Source organism: Quercus lobata, chromosome 2 (genome assembly GCF_001633185.2).
Source record: "Quercus lobata isolate SW786 chromosome 2, ValleyOak3.0 Primary Assembly, whole genome shotgun sequence".
Classification (NCBI taxonomy): domain Eukaryota; kingdom Viridiplantae; phylum Streptophyta; class Magnoliopsida; order Fagales; family Fagaceae; genus Quercus; species Quercus lobata.
The window spans coordinates 84,233,652-84,255,434 of NC_044905.1; the positions used below are offsets into that span (position 1 = coordinate 84,233,652).

The 21,783-nt window shown below is 38.5% G+C and overlaps 2 protein-coding genes across 2 annotated transcripts; both read right to left on the minus strand.

Annotated features, from left to right (window-relative positions):
- Positions 1 to 15,277: 15,277 nt before the first annotated feature.
- On the minus strand, positions 15,278 to 16,054 carry LOC115972893. The gene has a single exon (XM_031093120.1). It carries the CDS (start codon positions 16,052 to 16,054, stop codon positions 15,278 to 15,280), a length of 777 nt encoding a protein of 258 aa, XP_030948980.1.
- A 650-nt stretch (positions 16,055 to 16,704) lies between these two features.
- Positions 16,705 to 17,697, minus strand: LOC115972900. Its single transcript, XM_031093129.1, has one exon. The coding sequence runs from the start codon at positions 17,695 to 17,697 to the stop codon at positions 16,705 to 16,707; it is 993 nt and encodes a 330-aa protein (XP_030948989.1).
- Positions 17,698 to 21,783: the final 4,086 nt, after the last annotated feature.

Genomic DNA, 21,783 nt, shown 5'->3' on the forward strand with positions numbered 1-21,783 from the left:
GAATTGTTTCAAATTGTTCCGTTTGAGGTTGTGAGTTTTACAGTGATGAATGTGCATGCTCTATTGTGTAAATCCATTGGGTGCATCTGTTAGTTTCACAATGTTGTTTATGAGCCTTATCATTTTCCATTATCTGTCTCATTGTCATATATCTGCCTTTAGGATAGTTTCTCCATGTTGTTCATGTCTTTCCTATCTTAGGCTTGGTTTATCCATGTGATTGATCTAAGTAGCTTATTGTTTAAGTGTTCAAAGTTCATTGGTATGGATGATATCTCTTTGTTAATTACATGGTACTGACTGGTTCTGCACATATATTGTTCTATGCTGTTGTGGCCTTTTCTGATTGTTCACAGATGGCTCCCTCACCTCCGAAGAAGAAATCTACTGCAAAGAAGGCTGACAAAAGATTGAAAATGGATTCTAAACTGTTTAGGTCAGTTCATCACTTTGAGAGATACAAGGATAACTTCTTGAATGCAGGAATTATTCAAGAAAGATTTGTAGATTTAGAGGACTTAAGACAAACCTTTATCCCCAGCTGTTTTGAAGGAAGAGGATGGGAAAAGCTTCTGAGTGATTTCCCTGTTGTGTGTGAACCCCTAATTAGGGAATTTTACTCAAAAGCTGTGATAAAGGAGAATGAGTTAAGTTGCTGGGTTAGAGGTAAAGAATTCATTTTGGATGCACATGTCATATATGATGTACTAGGGCTTGAAGGATTAGAAGATGAGGAATTTATCAATTACAAGGATAGGAGTGTTTCTATTGAAACAGTTCAACAAAGGATAGGTGGGTAGAGAGAAGGGAAATGTTTGAATACCACTGCCTTTCCAGTGGACATGAGGTGTCTAACAATAATCATGATGTTTAACCTCTATCCCATTAAGAAATTGACTACAATCAATTGTGCTAGAGCAGTTTTTCTGATGGATCTCAAAGAAAAGAATTTCATAGACATAAGTTCCCACATATATGACACCATTGTGGATGAGACAAGAACAACCTCTAGGCCAAAATTGATCTTTCCCAATTTGCTAATGAGGATTTTTAGAAGGAAGGGTGTTCCAATCCCTCAAGACATCAGTCCCATGTCCACACCCTCTGCAATTAACAAGCTTACCTGCAAAAGGATAAGTGTTAGGCTTCCAGGAGAAGAAGATGAAGGTGATGAAGGAGAGGGTGTCCCAATGGAGACTGAAGCAGAGGCAGCAGGGCATGCATCAACCTCAACACCCAGGAGGAGTGGCAAAAGGTCTAGGGCATCAACTTCTTCAGATACACCTCCAGATGCTTTCCAAATCATTCTGGAACGACTTGATGGGATCAGAGAAGTCCAGACTGAGCACTCTGACAGGATGAGAGCCATGCAGGACCAGATTGATGTATTGTCTGCAAAACTTGACAGCTTCACCACTAAGCATGACCAGTGACCCTTTGGCCATTCCGGTCAAAAAGGGGGAGATGTCATTGATGATGAAAAGCAGAAAAGCAAATCTTAAGGGGGAGTAATGTGTTGAGGGGGAGTTGTCAAAGTTATCAAAATCAAAAACTTTGTTTATATATGCTTATGTTTTGGGTATTTGGTGTTTTTTTTTTTTTTTGAGACACTGTGTTTTTGGTGTATAGTTGTTTCTAAATCTTAACCTATACTCTTGGTTTAAACTTTAATATATTTTGAGGATGTTTTGTATTTTGTACCCATGTGCTTTTGTAAGCTTTTAGGGTTAATGTTTTATGCATAGTTTGTAGGCTTTATGGTATGTACCTTGCTTATTGCAGCCTTTATGTTATGTTGAAATCAGTATTTTAATCTAAATGTCCTGCATTTTGGTTTATGTACTGTCACTCTTATGCCCTTGTAGGATTGTTCCTAGATGCATATACCTTGTATAGTATGCATTGGTTGAGTGTTGAACATACAAGTGTCTTGCCTCGTGCTTGTTAACTTGTATGTCCTTGTGTTCATTCCAAGTGTGAATGAGCACTGTGATCACTACCTTGTGGTGTTCACTTGGTTGATCAAACCATGGTTTGTTTCTTAACTGCATTTTTTTGCTTGATCACATATTGCCTATTTCATATGCATTTTACGATTTTCTGCTTTACAATGATCATGGTGTATTGTTGTGTTTCAGGAGTATTATGTTCATATGATTCAAGTGCTTCACAGCTTCTAGAGTTAGGTGTGAGTGAGTTTTGTTCAACTGTTCCCAACTCACATGTTAAGTCTAGAGTCTGTTTTAGGGTTTTGTCACGGAATAGCCAAAGGGGGAGATTGTAAGGTTGAATTTATTCAACCATCTAATTGGCTTTATTCCGTGCCAAATTTGCTTGTAATTCAGCATTTAGTACCCCTGTATTTAGGTGGGTTTGTTGTAAGGGTAGTGAGTGAGATAGAGTGAAGATTGCTCAAGAGTGTGCAAGAAAACAAAGACTCGCGGCTGGGACTCGCGGGTGACTCGTGGCTGCAAGCCGCCAGACGTAGCACACGTGCCAAGCATGCTGGAAGGTGAACAGTCATGCAAGCTGGAGCACTATAGGACAAAACAAGACAATTGGCCATACGGTTATCTCGCGACTGGATCTCGCGACTTAGTCAAGCCGCGAGGTCAAGCCGCGAGCCACCCCTGTTTTGTTAAACCTGACGTTTCACATTCCTCTCCCACTCCAGTATAAATACCCCTTTTACCCACGATTGTAAAGAGAGCTTCCAGAGAGAATTTTGAGAGAGAAACCCTAAAGAAAAACAAGATTGTTTCACCCACAATCTATACCTTAGAGTCTCTTCAAATTCCTCAACTCTCTTCCTCTCCATTGTCAAATCCTTGAGAGGCATTATACCAAACCTGGTTCTCACCATCATCATCATTGTGAGACAGCTGTTTGGATTTCTGGGAAGCAGTTAGGAAGGAACTAATCTTCATTGGTTGATGCTACGGTCTAGTAGCGGAATCCGGGAAGCTAGAAAAGAAAAAGGTTCGGCGCAACCTCGTTGGAGCAAGAAGCTTGGAGGGCTTAGGTGCACTGGGTAGATTAGACTTGGAGGGTCTATTGCTGTCCATGTATCCCAACTGTATTTTCTAGTGGATTGTTTACCGCTTGGAGGGCGGCGAAGAGGTTTTACGCCAAGGGCTTCGGTTTCCTCTTCGATAACACATCGCGTGTTGTCTTTGTGTTTGCATCTTCCTTCCTCTCTATCTTTGCCTTTATACTATCTGCTGTGGATTTTATTTTGTGTTGGCTTAGATAGATTTTAACCAATTTCATATTATAGCATATGTTAAGTTTCCGCACACTAGTTGTTTGACATATTGCTTAAATTGGTTAAGTTGTAATTTGGGGGTCTAAACGTTCAAGGGTGTTTTTACACGTTTTTGAACTTTCAAACCATATGGCCAGTTGTCCTGTTTTGTCCTGTAGTGCTCCAGCTTGCATGACTGTTCACCTTCCAGCATGCTTGGCACGTGTGCTGCGTCTGGCGGCTTGAAGCCGCGAGTCACCCGCGAGGCCCAGCCACGAGTCTCTGTTTTCTTGCACACTCTTGAGCAATCTTCACTCTATCTCACTCACTACCCTTACATCAAACCCACCTAAATACAGGGTTACTAAATGCTGAATTACAAGCAAATTTGGCACGGAATAAAGCCAATTAGATGGTTGAATAAATTCAACCTTACAATCTCCCCCTTTGGCTATTCCGTGACAAAACCCTAAAACAAACTCTAGACTTAACATGTGAGTTGGGAACAGTTGAACAAAACTCACTCACACCTAACTCTAGAAGCTGTGAAGTACTTGAATCATATGAACATAAGACTCCTGAAACACAACAAGATACATTGATCATTGTTAAGCAGAAAATCGTAAAATGCATATGAAACAGGCAATATGTGATCAAGCAAAGATGGAGTTAAGAAACGAACCATGGCTTGATCAACCAAGTGAACACCACAAGGTAGTGATCACAGTGCTCATTCACACTTGGAATGAACACAAGGACATACAAGTTAACAAGCACAAGGCAAGACACTTGTATGTTCAACACTCAATCAATGCATAGTACACAAGGTATATGCATCTAGGAACAATCCTACAAGGGCACAAGAGTGACAGTACATAAATCAAAATGCAAGACATTTAGATTAAAGTACTGATTTCAACATAGCATAAAGGCTGTAATAAGCAAGGTACATACCATAAAGCCTACAAACTATGCACAAAACAATAACCCTAAAAGCTTACAAAAGCACATGGGTACAAACACAAAACATCCTGAATAACAGTTTACAAAACACAATATATCAACTTAAAGTGAAAACTTAAACTAAAGAAGAATGTAAAGACACTCCCCCTTAGGTAATATCCTCCCCCTCTGATCATGCCTATCACTCCCCCTTTTTGTCATGGAATAGGCTATTCATCCTCTTCCAGCTTTCTCTGAATTTGATCCAATTAAGTTTGAAAAGAAGTAAACTTCATATCCCATCTAGTGCTTTGATGGTGTAGAGAAGCTATGAGTCCAGACATCTTTGTATTCAACTCGTGGACAGAGGATACAATGCGATCAAGTTTCTCATCTAGGGAGAGAGTGCTGAAATGAGAGCCACTATGAGATGCAAAAGTTTCTGATTTGGCTCTCTTCCGACTATGTCCAATGCTTGCATTGAATGTACGCATGTTGATTGGACTTGGTTTTGAGATAGGAGATTCATCTGCCGTTGGATAAATTCCCTTGAGCTTCAAGATCCGTCAAGCCCTAGCACATCATCAATGACATGTGCATCCAAAATGAATTCTTTACCTCTAACCCAGCAACTTAACTCATTCTCTTTTATCACAGCATTTGAATAAAATTCCCTAATCAGGGGTTCACACACTACAGGGAAATCACTCAGAAGCTTTTCCCATCCTCTTCCTTCAAAACAGCTGGGGAAAAAGGTTTGTCTTAAGTCCTCCAAATCTACAAATCTTTCTTGAATAATTCCTACTTTCAAGAAGTTATCCTTGTATCTCTCAAAGTGTTGAACTGACCTAAATAGTTTAGAATCCATTTTCAATCTTTTGTCAGCTTTCTTTGCAGGAGTTTTCTTCTTCGGAGGTGAGGGAGCCATCTGTGAACAATCAGAAGAGGCCACAACAGCAAAGAACAATATATGTGTAGACCTAGTCAGTACCATGTAATTAACAAAGAGATTACAACCACACAGATGAACTAGAACACTTAAACAATAAGCTACTTAGATCAACCACATGGACAAACAAGCCTAAAATAGGAAACACAAGAACAACATGGAGAATGCAGGGGAGAATAAAATCAGTAGATATAGAAACTATCCTAAAGGCAGATATATGTCATTGAGACATATAATGGAAAAATGACATGACTCACAATCAGCAATTTGAAACTAACAGATGCTCCCAACAGATTAACACAATAGAAAATGCACATTCAGCACAGTAAAACACACATCATCAAACGGAACATTTTGAAACAACTCAACAGCTCAAGATCAGATACAATAAAGGACACACTTAGCTAAGCACAGGATGAAGACCAAAAAGGAAACAACCAAGATCAACACAAACTTTAGCAACAACATCCGCAAGCTAAGCATAAACAAAGAGCAAAATCCGAAACACAAACCCATTTCTAAATCATAAACATATGCGAAAGATCAAGGGGAAAAACACAAAATCAAGTAGAAATGAGTTCAAAACTGAAAACCCATACCTGTGACTTGAAGAATTTGAAGAGAAAATATGCAACAATGGAGATTGGAAATGGGAGCACGGAGTGTTTGGGATGGAGATAGTTTAGAGAGAAGATGAACAGTCACAAATGTTCGAGGGAAAACTGAAAAAGATTTAAAAACTGCTCCTATTTCTGAAAAACACGCGTTTTTCACGACTTGATTAAGTCGCCACACAGTCGCCAATTCAAGCCGCCAAAACACTCAAGGACAAAAATTTGAAAAATTTTTCTAAGTGTTTTTCGCGACTGGAAGGTCTACCTGCGAGTGAGTCGCGAGCTTAGCCGCGAAAATCTCTGAGTAACCCTCGCGACTGGACCTTCCACTCGCGAACAAGTCGCCAAAAATGACCCTTGAAGACGCGACTGAGGCTCGCGACTTGACATACCCGCGACTGAGCCGCCAAAACAAGGCAAAACTGGATTTTTGAAATTTTCAGATTTTTCAAACAAAATACTTTCCAAAAACACCTAAAACACTCAAAAATCTTTTTGTGCTTGAATTAACAAAGATTGAGCATGTGAAAACACATTTCATCAAGTACAATCACACAAATGAATATGGCATTTATTGAACATAAACTTGTGTGTTGTGTGTGGATATCAACAATGAGATAGTCCTTAGTCTAATGTGAAGCTTCAATGATTAATTCAACCAAGACATACACAATTAGCACTAGATCATGTGACCCATCTCAATTATAGAAATATGTATATATGACCTCCCACAAAACTTGATAACATAACTTGGAGCTTTACATTTGACTCCACTTTTAATCATAACATTTGATCTTTTTGATCTTTTGAGGCAATCACCTCTCATTGTGAGAGTGATATTTGACATTTCACTTTAATGAACAAGCCTTTGGCTTTTTGAATAAACATTTTCTTTAATATAAAGTCGCTTACCCTTTTTCCTAGTCGAATACTAGAATGTGCGACAGGCTTTTGCAGCTCAATATCTCTTTTCATTTGGAGATTTACATTTGGTGAGCTCTTTTTAGCAAAACAAAAATAAAGAGTGAGAAGATATATAGACACAAGTCTATGCATGTCTCAAGATCAACAAAACCATTCACTAATCATTCATGACAAGTTTGAAGATCTATTTACAACAATCACATAGATTTCAAGATTTCTCCCACAGAGATATGAGTGCATGAAAACAAGCAATGCTCGAAAATGCACAAAGCCATTAGCACAAAGGTACAAGACAAAACAAGCTTTGAGACAAAAGCTCAACAAAGTCAATCAAGCTTTTTGATTTTCTAATTTTTATGTGATTTTTGGATTTTTGACACTAAAAGCAAAAAGATTGATAAAGAAAAAAAAATTTAAAAATGTGCACAAGAAGGCAAGCAAACAACCAACAGCAAAAACAGCAATCAAACAAACAAACATTGTCACAAAGCATAGGAAGTATTAATGCATGGACATGTTGTAATGCTTATGCATGAGTACCCTTTTTCACCCACACATCACTTGCGTTTGGGGTGATTTCCTTATAGGATTGGGTACGGAAGTTAGGGCTTTCAAACCTTCGTGAGAAGCTTTCCAAGCAGTTGGTGAATGCACCAATCATCTTCATCACGTTCATCATTCCGGGATCACCATTCTGATCTCTAGATTGATCACCTGCCCAATTTCTTCTATCATTTCTAGGTCCTCCTGACCTTTGAGGAGTTGCACTATTCTTTGCTCTCAGTTTTTGGCAATTTGGTCGAGTATGCCCTTAAAGTCCGCAATAATGACACACATAGGTTGCTCTAGGACCTCTTTGTGGTCGTGGGCGTGACTTGGCACGAGATTCAGACCTGCCCACAGATTGATTACAGGGATTCAACATCCGTTGGTTCACCACATTCTTCTTCTCCTCCACCTTGAGCTTCTCATCAGTAAGGTCATCTACAACTGGATCTTTAGCATTTACAAACTTCACTTCTTTAGTGACATTTCCAGATGAACTACTTCCTCCGGTATATCCCAATCCGGATTTGTCTGAAAAACTCTTTTGAGATGAGATAACATCATCTAGTTTCTTGGTGGTGACCCTCTCTATTTTAGCATTTGCTTGCACAACCTCATTCTCAAGAAATCTCACTTTTGTGTAAGCTTCGGACAACTCACCATTCAATGTTTCTATCTCACATTTGGCCTCCCTATATCGGATTAGGAGACTTTTGTAATCCTCCTCTGCCTTCTTCATTTTTCTCACAGCAGCCTTGGCCACCCTTGTGTACTCACCCGACTTCTCCAAGAATGAGTTATAATTCTCTTAAAGATTTGCTGTGCTTTCATCTTCTTCAGCATCTGATTCTTCAACAATTCCTAGTGATTCATCATCACTATGTTCTCCAAGGTCTCGTACAAGCAGATTCAACTCATCTGAAGACTCAATATGAGCAATAGTCATTAAAGCCGAATAGTTCCCCTCTCCATCACAGCTTTCTTCTGATTCTAAGTCAGATGAATCCGAGTCACTCAATGTCGTGGCATACACTTTGCCTTTCGATTTCAAATAATTCGGACATTCCTTCTTAAAGTGTCCATGCCCGTTACATTCGAAGCAAGTTACACCTTGTGTAGGTTGGGATTCTTTTCCATCTTTCTTTTTGAATTCCCTTTTCTCCCTTCCAGAACTTTGGAATTTTCTTTTATCATCAAATTTGCCATTATTTTTGAATTTCAAGAACTTTCTGAAATTTTTGACAAGGTATGCAACATCTTTGTCAACTACATCTTCTCCCGATGAGTCTTGATCTTCCACCTTCTCATTAATGGTCTTAAGAGCAAGAGATTTACTCTTCCGTTGATTGGGCAGCGACATCTCATAAGTCTGCAGAGAACCAACCAGCTCCTGTACTTTGATGTCATCAAGGTCCTTACTCTTTTCAATCGCTGTCACTTTAGCACGAAAACTTTCCGGCAATGATCGAAGGATCTTCCTTACAATTTTTGAATCCTCCGTTTTCTCCCCCAAGTTGAACTTACTGACAACCACCTCATTTAGCTTCCCATAGAAAGAGTCAAAAGACTCATCCTCACTCATTTTGAGCTCCTCAAACCGAGTGGTTAGCATTTGCAACTTGGTGTCTTTCACTTTCTTCGTGCCTTCATAGGTGGTTTCCAAAATCTCCCAGGCTTCTTTGGCAAAGGTAATATGAGAAATCCTGTGAAATTCATCTGGAGACACACCACAGAAAATAGCATTGAGTGATTTACTGTTAGCATTAGATGCAGCAAGTGCTGCCTTATCCCAAGTGGATTTGGCTGCCTCAGGTCTGGTCCAACCAATCTCAACAGCATCCCAAACAGATTCATCAATATAACATAGAAAAGCTCTCATGCGAACCTTCCAAAAAGCATAATTACTACCATCAAAATATGGAGGTGCATTTAGGGATTGAGACCGATTCATCTCAAAACGGAGTCAAGGATCACACAATGGTAATGAAACCAATAGCAGTGTACCCGCTCTGATACCAATTGAAAGTTCAAAAACATGTATAAACACCCTTGAACGTTTAGACCCCCAAATTACAACTTAGCCAATTCAAGCAATATGTCAAACAACAAGTGTGCGAAACTTAACATAAGGTATAATATGAAATTGGTTAAATAGTATCTAAGCCAAAACAAAATACAATCTACAGCAGATAATAAAAAGGCAAAGATAGAGAGGAAGGAAGATGCAAACACAAAGACAACACGCGATGTGTTATCGAAGAGGAAACCGAAGCCCTCGGCGTAAAACCTCTCCGCCGCCCTCCAAGCGGTAAACAATCCACTAGAAAATACAGTTGGGATACATGGTCAGCAATAGACCCTCCAAGCCTAATCTACCCAGTGCACCTAAGCCCTCCAAGCTTCTTACTCCAACGAGATTGCGCTGAACCTTTTTCTTTTCTAGCTTCTCGGATTCCGCTACTAGACCGTAGCATCAACCAATGAAGATTGGTTCCTTCCTAACTGCTTCCCAGAAATCCAAACAGCTCTCTCACAGTAATGATAATGGTGAGAATCAGGTTTGATATAATGCCTCTCAAGGATTTGACAATGGAGAGGAAGAGAGTTGAGGAATTTGAAGAGACTCTAATGTATAGATTGTGAGTGAATCAATCTGGTTTTTCTTTAAGGTTTCTCTCTCAAAATTCTCTCTAGAAGCTCTCTCACAATCGTGGGTAAAAGGGGTATTTATACTGGAGTGGGAGAGGAATGTGAAACGTCAGGTTTTACAAAACAGGAATGACTCGCGGCTTGACCTAGCGGCTTGACTAAGTCACGAGATCCAATCGCGAGATAACCGTATGGCCAGTTGTCCTGTTTTGTCCTGTAGTGCTCTAGCTTATATGACTGTTCGCCTTCCAGCATGCTTGGCACGTGTGCTGCGTCTGGCGGCTTGAAGCCGCGAGTCACCCGCGAGGCCCAGCCGTGAGTCTCTGTTTTCCTGCACACTCTTGAGCAATCTTCACTCTATCTCACTCACTACCCTTACATCAAATCCACCTAAATACAGGGTTACTAAATGCTGAATTACAAGCAAATTTGGCACAGAATAAAGCCAATTAGATGGTTGAATAAATTCAACCTTACAGTTCTAATACCAAATGTTGGAACCTATGGGTAGAACTCACCCTTGAAAATCGGCTTGCAAGGATAGGGTGTCCAAGAGCTTATAAATACATAGTTAAGCTTATATTTAATCAATGTGGGACACAAGGATCATAACATAAACCTATTTATGATGAATCTATTCAAGGTTGAGTTACCATTATTGGTGATTCTCTTAAAAGGTTAATTGAGATAGTGCCATGGTAAAAGGGTTTGCCAAGTTCTTAACCTAACCAACACAATTGATATAATTCCATTCTCCATCAATTGTCTAATGTACTATGTCTTAGACTTATATGCATAGACTTTTCATTGTACACATTTATTGTAAGCTCTAGTCATGGTGGCTTCACTATTGTAGTACACCAAAATTGTTGGCATTGGTTGTGGCAACAACTTAATGAACTAATATCTAACACGTTTCTTAGCTATTTTACTTCTTTGTTTGCTCCTGCTAAGACTATTATCTCAGATTCCATGGTGGAGTGAGAAACACATGTTTGTGTGAGAGACCGCACCACCGGCCCCCTTTGTTTCAAGTTAGGCCAAACTCACATGAATGGGTAGAGTCATGTTGATGCCTCTCATAATGGATGTTCGACTGATTATATTTTCCTCCTTAGATCGAGGGTTTTATAATGAAGTCGTCACTTATTTTATTAAATGGAAAGATATGAAAACTGTATTAAAAAAAATGTCATTTTATTAATTGAAAAATGTACATTGATTTGAATATAATGAAGGCTTTATATGGTTTTAGTCATAGATACAATCTAAGAAAAAATGCATGGCTTTAGTCCTAATTACATACTAAAAAACCAAAAATTATATGGATAAGTATTAATCTAAGAACCCTTGATCTAAGTTAGAAGGCTAAGTGACAAAATTTTGTGTTAGGCACCCTCCTTGTCTAGTGAAACTGGTCTTCTAGACTATGATAAACAATGTTATGGCACATCATTCATACAAACAACTTATCATTCAATCAATTTTATGTTACTTATTTTAAAATAAAAGTGGCAAGTTATTTTCTTGAAATTTCATTGTGTCTATGATTATATCTGAATTGAAACAAGCATTCTAGTGATTGTGTGTGATTTGTAAAAACAAGCTACTTTTACTTTAATTGTTTCATGCTCTTATTTGGATTAAAACTAAATCCTAGTGATTGTGTGTGATTATTGTTTCAAATTAACATGTTAACTCATGTGTTTGATATAAATGTAGGCTAAAGTACAAAGTACACCTTTGAAATTTGGTAGTATTTTGAAAAACAACACTATCATTTCGAAATTTGGATTTTGATACCTAACATCATATAAATTTCGATAAAATTAAGTCATAATTTAAGTTAACTAGTGTGTAGTCCCGTGCACATGCACGAGTATAATTAAAAATAATCACAATTATATAGTTTAAATTATAATTTTTTATTTTAAGAAGAAGTTCAAATTATACATGATATTAACTTACATTTTTTTTCTTTGAACCATACATTTTTCTAAAATATGTAATGGTTTCTCATTTTATATATACAAGGAAGTACAAGCCAAACAGAACTTTTTTTTTTGGTAGAATACGATTGCATTAAGAACTAAGGAACAAAAACAGAATTAGTACATATCCTCGTTAAGGACAAACCATTCAAATCAGAATTGAAAACATTGACTAAGTACACAGGCGGACACAAGAAAAGCTTAAACTGACTATCCTAAGCAACTCCCATACTAGCCAACTTGTCTGCACTTCGATTGGCTTCCCGAAAACAGTGCTTAAAGCGGATTTGGTGGATCTGAGTAGCCAAATGCTTGCAGTCATCAACCAAGGGAGCAGCCAGACTATTAGTGCACTTTGAAGAAGAGAGAACACCAATTACAGCTTCAGCATCCACTTCAACTTCAACAGCATTAAAATTCCTATGAACACAGATCATCAACCCATCCCTTAAGGCCCAAAGTTCTGCTATAAAACTAGAAGAAATTCCTATATTCCTAGCAAAACCCACAACCCAGGCACCTTCTTCGTTACGAATAAGGCCCCCACCTCCTGCTAGCCCCGGATTGCCAAGGGAAGACCCATCCGTGTTCAACTTAACCCATCCACGCCCAAGTTTCTCCCATCGGATCTATTTGGCTATCAGTTGACATGCTATTTTTGGGAAGTAAGCACAGTAAAAGAACTCTGTGGCTCTATGAATTATATCTTTAGCTAATGAAGGATTGGGAGTTTTGTTGTTGAACACAACCTGATTTCTATGACTCCAGATTGTCTAAACAGCAAAAGGAAACACAATTTTCCAAGGAATGGGGGGGCAAAAATCTACCTCATCATTTGCACAGTTAGAAGATAGCCATGAGTGAAAGTTTTGCACAAAGAATGACCCATTGCTGACCGAAATACCCAGCTGAATCCACATATCCTTGAGAGTGGGACAATCTCGAAGAGCATGAGAGATTGTTTCAACACCAGTTTGACATAAAGGGCAAGTGGCATCAGTGCCTATGCCTCTTGCTACTAAGTGCTCTCTAACCCCGATACTATTGCGGCAGCACTTCCAAAGAAAAAACTGGATTCTAGGGAGGGTTTTTAAATCCCAAACCCACTTCCCATGGAAAGGCTCACCAGCTCCCAAATTCTCTGCAATTCTATAAGCACTGTGAGGATCAAAACCTCCATGTTTGGCCCCCACCCAAACCAATCTGTCTTGACTTCTAGTAGTTAGGGCGAAAGGGATTGCTTGAACCTCTTTCTTGTAATTCAAAGGGAGATCAAAAGGGATTAGATCCCAATTCCATCCTGATTCATCAACAACATCTCTAATCTTTAGCTTCTCACTTTCCAAAGGCAAAGGCCCTTGAATCACCTGCCTTAGTGGACCTAGACTTGTCCAAGAGTTAAACCAAAAATTCAGATTGCTCTCCCTTCCAGGAAACCACCTTGTTCCATTTTGAAAAATAGTCTTAGCCTTCCTCATTCCAGCCCAAACTTAAGAGCAAGGAAGCTTGTCACTGTTCCTTGACCTCAGTCTTTGTTGGGAACAATACTTGCTTTTAATTACTTTGGCCCATAAGGAATCCCCCTCTGTTTGAAACCTCCAATTTAGCTTTGCAAGCAAACTTGTATTTCTACCCTTAACTGCTTGAAGACCCAAACCACCTTCCTCCTTTGGTTTAGTGACCTTTTCCCAACCTATCCAATGCATCTTCCTAGAAGATTTAGTAGACCCCCATAGGAAATTCCTGTTCACCCGGTCTATATTGTCCAAAACCTTAGCTGGTAAGTGTGTGCATTGCATCACATAATTAGGAATTGTTGACAAAGATGACTGAACAAGCACTGCCCTTCCTGCTTGAGAAAGCAAACTAGCCTTCCACCCCGCCAACTTTTGCTTCATCCTATCCACAATAAAATTGAAGTCCCGAGTCGAGGAGCCCGGTACTTTAATGGGGATACCAAGATATTTCCCAATTGTTAAGGTGGATTGAAAACCAAGGATATCACTGAGGGATTCCTTTGTATCACGATCCACATTGGGAGAAAACTATACTCTAGACTTGGAATCACTGATAGTTTGTCTAGAAATAGCACAAAACTCATCCAAAACATCTCGAATGGCTGAACAATTTATGTGATCAGCTCTAGCAAACAACACAAGGTCATCGGCAAAAAAGAGGTGAGAAAAGGCCGGTCCACCTCTAGATGCTTTGATCGGAATCCAAATATTCTCCTCACACTTCTCTTGGATCAGCTGCCCTAAATAGTCCATACAAAGAATATAAAGATAAGGGGAAAGGGGGTCTCCTTATCTAATACCCCTTGATGGGAAAAACTCTTCTAAACAGCCCCCATTAAAGAGAACCGAAGAAGATACTGTCGACACACAACTCATAATAATTTGGATCAAATTTTTCGAAAGTTTTGCTTTCCCAAGAACATCCTTTATAAAACTCCATTCAAGCTTGTCATAAGCTTTCTCAAGGTCTATTTTGATCGCCATGTAACCCACTCTCCCACTCTTCTTGCTAATTGTGTGGATCAACTCTTGCACAATGATGGCATTATCCGTTCCCCTTCTTCCAGGCACAAAGGTTGTTTGAAACGGCGAAATGAGCTCCCCCAAAATTGGCCTTAACCTTGCCACAATAATCTTTGTAATAATCTTGTAGACCGTGTTACACAAGCTAATAGGCCTATAGTTCCCTAAAGTTTCAGGCCCTTGGACTTTAGGAATAAGTGCTATATGAGTCTTGTTTAAATAGCTCGGGACCTTTTTATCTACAAAAACCTTTTTAACCTCAACCCTCACCGAGTCCCCAACAATTAGCCAAAACCGTTGAAAGAAGCCCGTGTGTAAACCATTCGGCCCCGAGGCTTTCAAGGCTTTAAAAGACCACAGGGCTGCCTTAATCTCCTCATCTGAAGCTTCAGCATCAAGATTATCTCTTTCACTATCTATGAGAGAGAGTTGCCAAGGGGTAGTGGGAGAAGTATACCAGTCAGACCATACCTGGGAGGTGGGGCAAGGGCAAGGTCCAGGTCGAGAAGCAATTTCTTTTCTAACTCAACTAAGAAAATTGAAGGCCTGGAAGCTAAAGCTTGTTGTATGCCATTAAGTCTTGACATTAGCTTCTTCTTTTTCACAAAAATATTTCCAAAATGAGACCAATTCCAAGTTGCTGCCCCTTTAGCAAAGCTCTCAATGGCCATTGGAAGCAAGGCTGAATTTCTCCAAGCATTTGCTACCACATTGGGAAAGGACACCCAAAAGCTTTGGAATTTAAAAGGCCTTTTAAGGAAGGTGGAGGGCCTAGGTTGCATTTCCAGCAGCATAGGGCAATGATCAGAGTGGTATCGGGTCAAATGGGTGATTTTTGCTTCAGGAAAAAGGCTAAACCACTTCGGATTAACGAAGACTCAATCAATTCTCTCTTGGATTAGAGCATCCACTTCTCTGCGGTTAGTCCATGTGAACCTTAGCCCCAAAAACCCAAGATCAATCATATTGCATTTATCCAAGCATTCCTTGAACAGTAGAGACCTGGTAATACTATTCTCTCTACCACCAAATTTATCATTAGAATTAAGGGGCTCATTAAAATCCCCAGCAATAACCCAAGGTAAATTATGAGACTTAGCTACAGTAGCCAAATTATTCCAAAAAATGGTTCTTTCTTCAAGCCTAGGACTAGCATACACAGCAGACAAAATCCAGGAAAATTTAGAACCACGCACCTTGATAGAAACGTGAATTTCCTGCTCAGTGTTGGCTATCTGAGTAACTTCCACCTTATCTGAATTCCATAGAACCCATAACCCACCCGAGTATCCAATAGTCTTCGTGTGGATTGCTCCATCAAAAGGTAACCTGTCGATGATTCCCTTTGCTCTCTCACCACCAAGACGAGTCTCCATCACCATAAACACAGCTGGATCATGAATCCGGGTTAACTCCCCAACATGCTTTTGAAAATTGGGCTTCAAAACGCCCCTGCTATTCCAAACGATAATATTCATGGAGTAAAGATGAATCAAGATAAGAACCTTATTAGGAAGGCGCATCAACTCCTCCACCAACTTCAGGTTTCGCCCCATCTTCACTAACATGAACCTCACTTTTGCCACTGAGCGTAAGCTGAAACCCGGAATCGGCTTGAGCACATGAGGAAGCTTGAATACAAGACACGTCCCCATTACAGAATCCAACAACCTTGGAATCATCTTGCATAGGAGTATCACCAGCATCTACCACCAAATTGCCTACCTCGACTTCCTGGCGAACCACCTCCTCAGTTGTGAAGGCTTTGCTTTGGATTCAACAACCACTAACTCCGACCTCACCACTACTCTGCCCCTCTAGTTGATCGCCACTTATGGAGTGCACTAAAACTGCGAATTGGAATGGGGAATCCGATTTTCTCTTATTGCCTTCAACACTTTTCCAGGACCAAGTCTGATTTTTTTGAGTAGCAATCCTGTTAGTAAAGTCAGCAGTGGACTTCCTAAAAGAATTGAGAACCCTAGTCCGTGCTAAACCTTCCCCCTCACGGATGGGCTTGTTTGAACACTTGATGAACTACCCACAAGGTTTGGCCCAACCTGTACATTCATCTTACTGGGTTCAGCATTAGCTTCACTAAAATTGGTGGGTTCCAAGGCCTAGCCCATCTTCTTGGCCTTACTAAAAAAACTTGATCGTAGTCTTGGTTCGACCCGGCTTTCCCCAGGTCCATGTATCCCTCCTTAGTCGCAACATTCACTGAACTTCGTATTCCTAACTTCTTACGTGTCACAATCATCCAAGGCTCGTACGATGTACTATCCATAGCTGCTCCACTACCACCTCATGTGCCACACCCATTTGTAGTACTATCCGTAGCATGCACCTTGCGTGACCTTGCTGACTCATCAGGCTCACCGTTTTCCTCCCTCTCCGGCGAAACTGGCTTCCGAATAGTGTGAGGGCAATCATCCTTCTTATGTCCGATCCTACCACAAGCGAAACAGAGTTTATGGATACCCTCGTAAACCACCTGTTGCTCAAATCTGCCAATAAGCACAGTATTAATGAGTGGCTTGTTGATGTCCACTTGGAGACATAACCTCACATACTTCCCTCTCGCCTCTAATGCTGTGTGAGCATCTATATGAAGGACTTTACCAATAGCATCTCCAATTTGCTTCAGCACCTCAGCTTCATAGAGTTCCAAAGGAAGTTGATGGAGTCGAACCCAAACAGCAATAGAAGAGACATTGGCCATGGCTGGTTTGAAAAAAGGCTCCCATGGTCTGATGGAAAGAAAGTGTCCACCAATGAACCACGAGCCTTTTTCCAGAATTGAGTTCATGTCCTCTTTCAAGGCAAAACGGACCGAATAAAAATCATCTCCTAGATCGACGCAATCAAGTCTCCCAGTCGGTTTCCACAAGAGATCAAGCTTACTTTGGAGGAAGCTAAAACCAACTGATCTCCCAAATAGCTTAAACATCAGAGTTTGAGCCCAAGGACCTCTAATCCGCCTCTTAGTTTCCCGAGAAAGCTTCACAGCTGCTAATCCTTCCCGGAGGCCGGAAACCTTGTCATCGGACTTTGCCTCAGCATCCATCAGATCAGAAAAATCAAAGGCTTCCACAAAAGCACCCGAAATTTTGCCCACTAGTTTGTCCTTGAAGGACGCTCCAGCCGACCCCCATGTATTCCGGTAACTCTGTGAATGGCCACCGTCGCTAGACCCATCGTTAAACTCAGCATGGTGAATGTCCTTCACCTTCTTTTTGCCACGCGAGATTTCGACTTCCTCTTCTCTAGAGAGGAAACGGTGCTTAGAGAGACCCATCTTTTGCCATAAAAAAACTTATAACAGAACTTTTTTTTTTTTAATAGGTAAATCTTCATTTCAAAAAAAGATGAAAAGGTATAGTAAAAAATACAAAGATCACATGCAATGTCCTAGGCCAAACAGAATTTCTATACATGATGTGTTCAAAAAATCTACCAAGCATCAAAAGAATGAGCCTATTACCATTTAATTGATGTTCATTAAAGTTGGCCACTGTATTGTATAAGGGTAAAATATATAGGCCATTTCAAAAAAAAAAAAAAAAAAACTCAAAATGTGCCTCCATCAGGATAGCCCAAACATGGTAAAGCCTAAGGCTTCGAGACTCATTCATTTGAAAAAAATCCAACCAGGCCTGTCCACCATAGTTTAATCTTTGCCAAACTGTAGTTTTGTTGGAGAAATAGCGATCCTTTTGTAGTGGAACATTGATTAGCTAGCTAACTTAATAGATTCAATTATTCAAATCCTCAAAAATCTCATATTGTACAGATATAGTATAGTTCACAAATTGAGAAAATAAGCAAAGCACATTCTAAACGGAGACTTGTCAATAACAATGTTACTAAAAGAAATGAAAAGGCTAGTAATGTGCCTGAATCATTTAGCTTTTAAAATGAAAAGGTTACTATTGGGGGACCACAATTTGACTTTTTATAACCACTCTAAGAATAGTTTCGCGTGGCGTAATGTCAAATGCCATAAAAGATTTAAATGTGTCTTCCTCATCATCAATTGGTTTTGAGGTGGAATGACACAGCTCACGGTCCGACAAATGATATCAGAGCCAAGGTCATAGGTTTGAGTCATAGAAATGTCATTGTAAGGGAGAGATTGTTGGGGGGACCACAATTTGACTCTCTACAACCACTCTAAAAATAGACTCGCGTGGCGTGATGTCGAATGTCATAAAAGATTTGAGTGTGTCTTCCTCATCACCAATTGGTTTTGAGGTGGAATGGCACAGCTCACGGTCTAACAACTACCATGTAAATAGTTATACTATTAAAATTAGAATTAGAGTTTAAAATGACGCAAAAGCTACCATGTAAGTTTGTCATGAATGTTATAACATACAAATTAAACCTCTCTATACACTTCTCCATCTAACATGAAATGGTAAATGGAAAGATAAGGAATAGGACAAAGTAGTTAAATATTCTGTTTTACATAATACACAAGATTATCCCTCCAATATGAGTTGGAATGGCAACAACCAAACCAATAATTCAAAAAATATTTAAGCTAAAGTAGGCCCTTTAAATGCTTCTCCCAATGCATTTCCTCAAACCAGGGGTGATTAATGATTATCCAGCCTTAAACTCATTAAATAGGAGATAGTGCAATTACCCAAAAAAAAAAAAAAAAAACTCATAAAAAAAAGCTACACCAAAGGAAAATAAAAGGGAGTGTTTGGTTGTGTTGTTTAAACAACAGTTTCAGTTGATTAAACAACACAACACGTATGCACTCCAAAAATATATGTATGCACTCCAAGAATGAATTTGCATAAAAAAGAAGACTAATAAAAATGAGAAATGCTAAATTACTAGAATCTAAATTCAGGGAGGTGGCGAATGAAAGGTTTAAATTCATCGAACCTTTCATTGGCAAAGAAGCCCCATCCAAGACTTCGAGCTCTAGGTCTTCCTTTAGTGACAAAAACCTGACTAAGAGATTCAAGACATAGATCCCCAAACCATAGGAAACAATATAAAATCCTTGTATATAGTAAACATGCAAAAAGTAAACCATTGCCACTGCAAGTGTTCCAAGCCATGTCTGAAGCGGGTGAGGTGTGGATCAGTTCAAATAGTACCGAAACTTCTTCAAAAAATCATTTCTCCAGTTGGCAAGAGGTGCCACTACAGCTGAATCATTTCCTTGTCCCTCCATGAAAACTGGGGTTCTAATCTTACAGCTTAACTCTACAAAACCCAAAATTTGAAATTATAAATAAATTTAATTTAAATAATAACAACTGAATTTCCTTTTTTTGTTTAGGAGCTGAGTCTACATTAAACCATTTGGCTAATCCAATTTTTCAATACCCTTTTTAGCATTATAGTAGTACAGAGCATATGACTCAATATTTCAAATCTTCTTTCTTTTACCTTCTTTTTTCCTCAGCAGCCAAACAACCTGCTAATTCTTGATCATTATACATTGAATTACAGGTATTTAGAGAACAAATAAAATCTATTATTTAAAAACAGTAATGCATAATAACGGTTACCATTCATGAACACTTTCTTTCTTTTTTCTCTCAAATTTTTCAAGTAACCAAACAGAGGGTTTGTGCAAGTGATTAATAATGTGGATTACTGATATAATTAGGGTTTTGAATTTGAACCAAATTAAACAAAGATAGCAAAATGGAATAATAGTAAAAGAAGGATTAAGTAGTAATTTTACCTGTTGAGCTCTGAGATCATGCGCTGAGTGAGTGATCAATCTTCTTCTTCTTCTGTTAAGTATGAAATTTCAATTTGAGTGAGTTTGAGTTTGAATTTGAGCCTAGTGGGTTTTTTTTTTTTTTTAATTTTTTTTTCTTTTTTTTAAAGTTAGGAGAAGAATGAAAGATGAACAGCACTGTGGCCAGCTGGTAAAGAGAATACCCCTTCTCAGTTCTCAGTGTGAAGTTCTCACCACCAAAGTTTCAATTGTTTCTACATTTTAACTAGAGCTTTGACAGAAGGCTATCTTGATGATGGTGCAATTCAAATTTCTTTTTTCCTTTCTGCCTTATGGACCTTCACTCTCCCTCTATCTCTCGTTCTTTTTTTTTTTTACTGAATAGTAAACTCAGTGCATTTCATCCCTATAAAAATAGTCATATGTTGCCATCCTAATGGCTGAACACATTGAACCCCAACCAAGTTCTTATTGTAATCTCTTTAGGTTTTGCGTTTAGCAGCAAAATTAAGAAAACTTAATTAATATAATAACTCACTTAGCACAAAAATTCAAAAACTTATATAACATACTTGGCATAAAATTGAAACTCTAATTTAAAATTCTAATTTGACTTTCTCTTAACTTCACCTATTATTATATATATAGATATATAGAATTTTTTTTTTTTTTGAGATAATAAGTTAATTACCTAACCCCACTCTATTTCTTTCTATATGTGTGCTATAGAACCGTGAGATGAATTTTTGAAAGATTAAAAAAAGTCAAATAAAACAAAGAGATAAATTTTTTTCTCTCTCATCTCTCATTTTTGAGCAATACCATAGCCAAAATCAAACAATTTTTTTTCTCACCTCTCTCCTATTTCAGCAATATCATTACCAAAATATAAACTTTCGGTCATGTCATTCTCTTCTCTCTCATATTTTTTTCTCACAAATTCAGCAAATTGCTGATTTTTTCCTCTTTCTCTCACTCTATTAATAGACTTTGAATAGAAGACATATAATAAATAAAGGAGGATATGCCATTTTCGTCCCTATGTTTCTTTAATTCCCATTTTGGTCTTTACATTTTATTTTTACCACATTTAGTCCCTATTTAGAAAAATGCCATCCCTTTTAGTCCTTTCTGTCAATACCCTAACGGCAATATCCTAGGTGGCAGATGGAACTATTAAAATAATAATAAATTTTATTTATTTTGGCATTAAAAAATGCCACCCAGCATTTAAATTAAAAAATTAATTTATCAATTTTAACTAAATAAAAGAATTAAAAACCAAAAATCACATGAATTGAGATCTAGATGTGTCTTGAACAAAAACTACAAGAACACAAACCCAGATTTAAGAACAAAAAATTAAAAACCAAAAATCATAAACCCAAAAATTAAAAACACAAAATTAAACATCAAATCCACATCAGATTAAACATGAATAAGAAAGTAACCATTAATTTTTAAAAACCCAAAAAATAGCATCAAATCCACATCAACACAAAATTAAACATGAACAAATCCGAAAAATCAAACCCCCACACCACCAAAGTATCAAACAAAAAACTCAAACCCAAATTTTCTAGCCCCTAAACACAAAAACACTAAACTCAAAACCCAAATTTTTGGGCACCAAAGAAAATAGAAGAAAAGAAAGAGTCTGATTTTCTC

Bases quoted from the DNA above. Each gene is read 5' to 3' on its own strand.
- LOC115972893 (XM_031093120.1), bottom strand. From the start codon at position 16,054: ATGGGGACGTGTCTTGTATTCAAGCTTCCTCATGTGCTCAAGCCGATT.
- LOC115972900 (XM_031093129.1), bottom strand. From the start codon at position 17,697: ATGGGTCTCTCTAAGCACCGTTTCCTCTCTAGAGAAGAGGAAGTCGAA.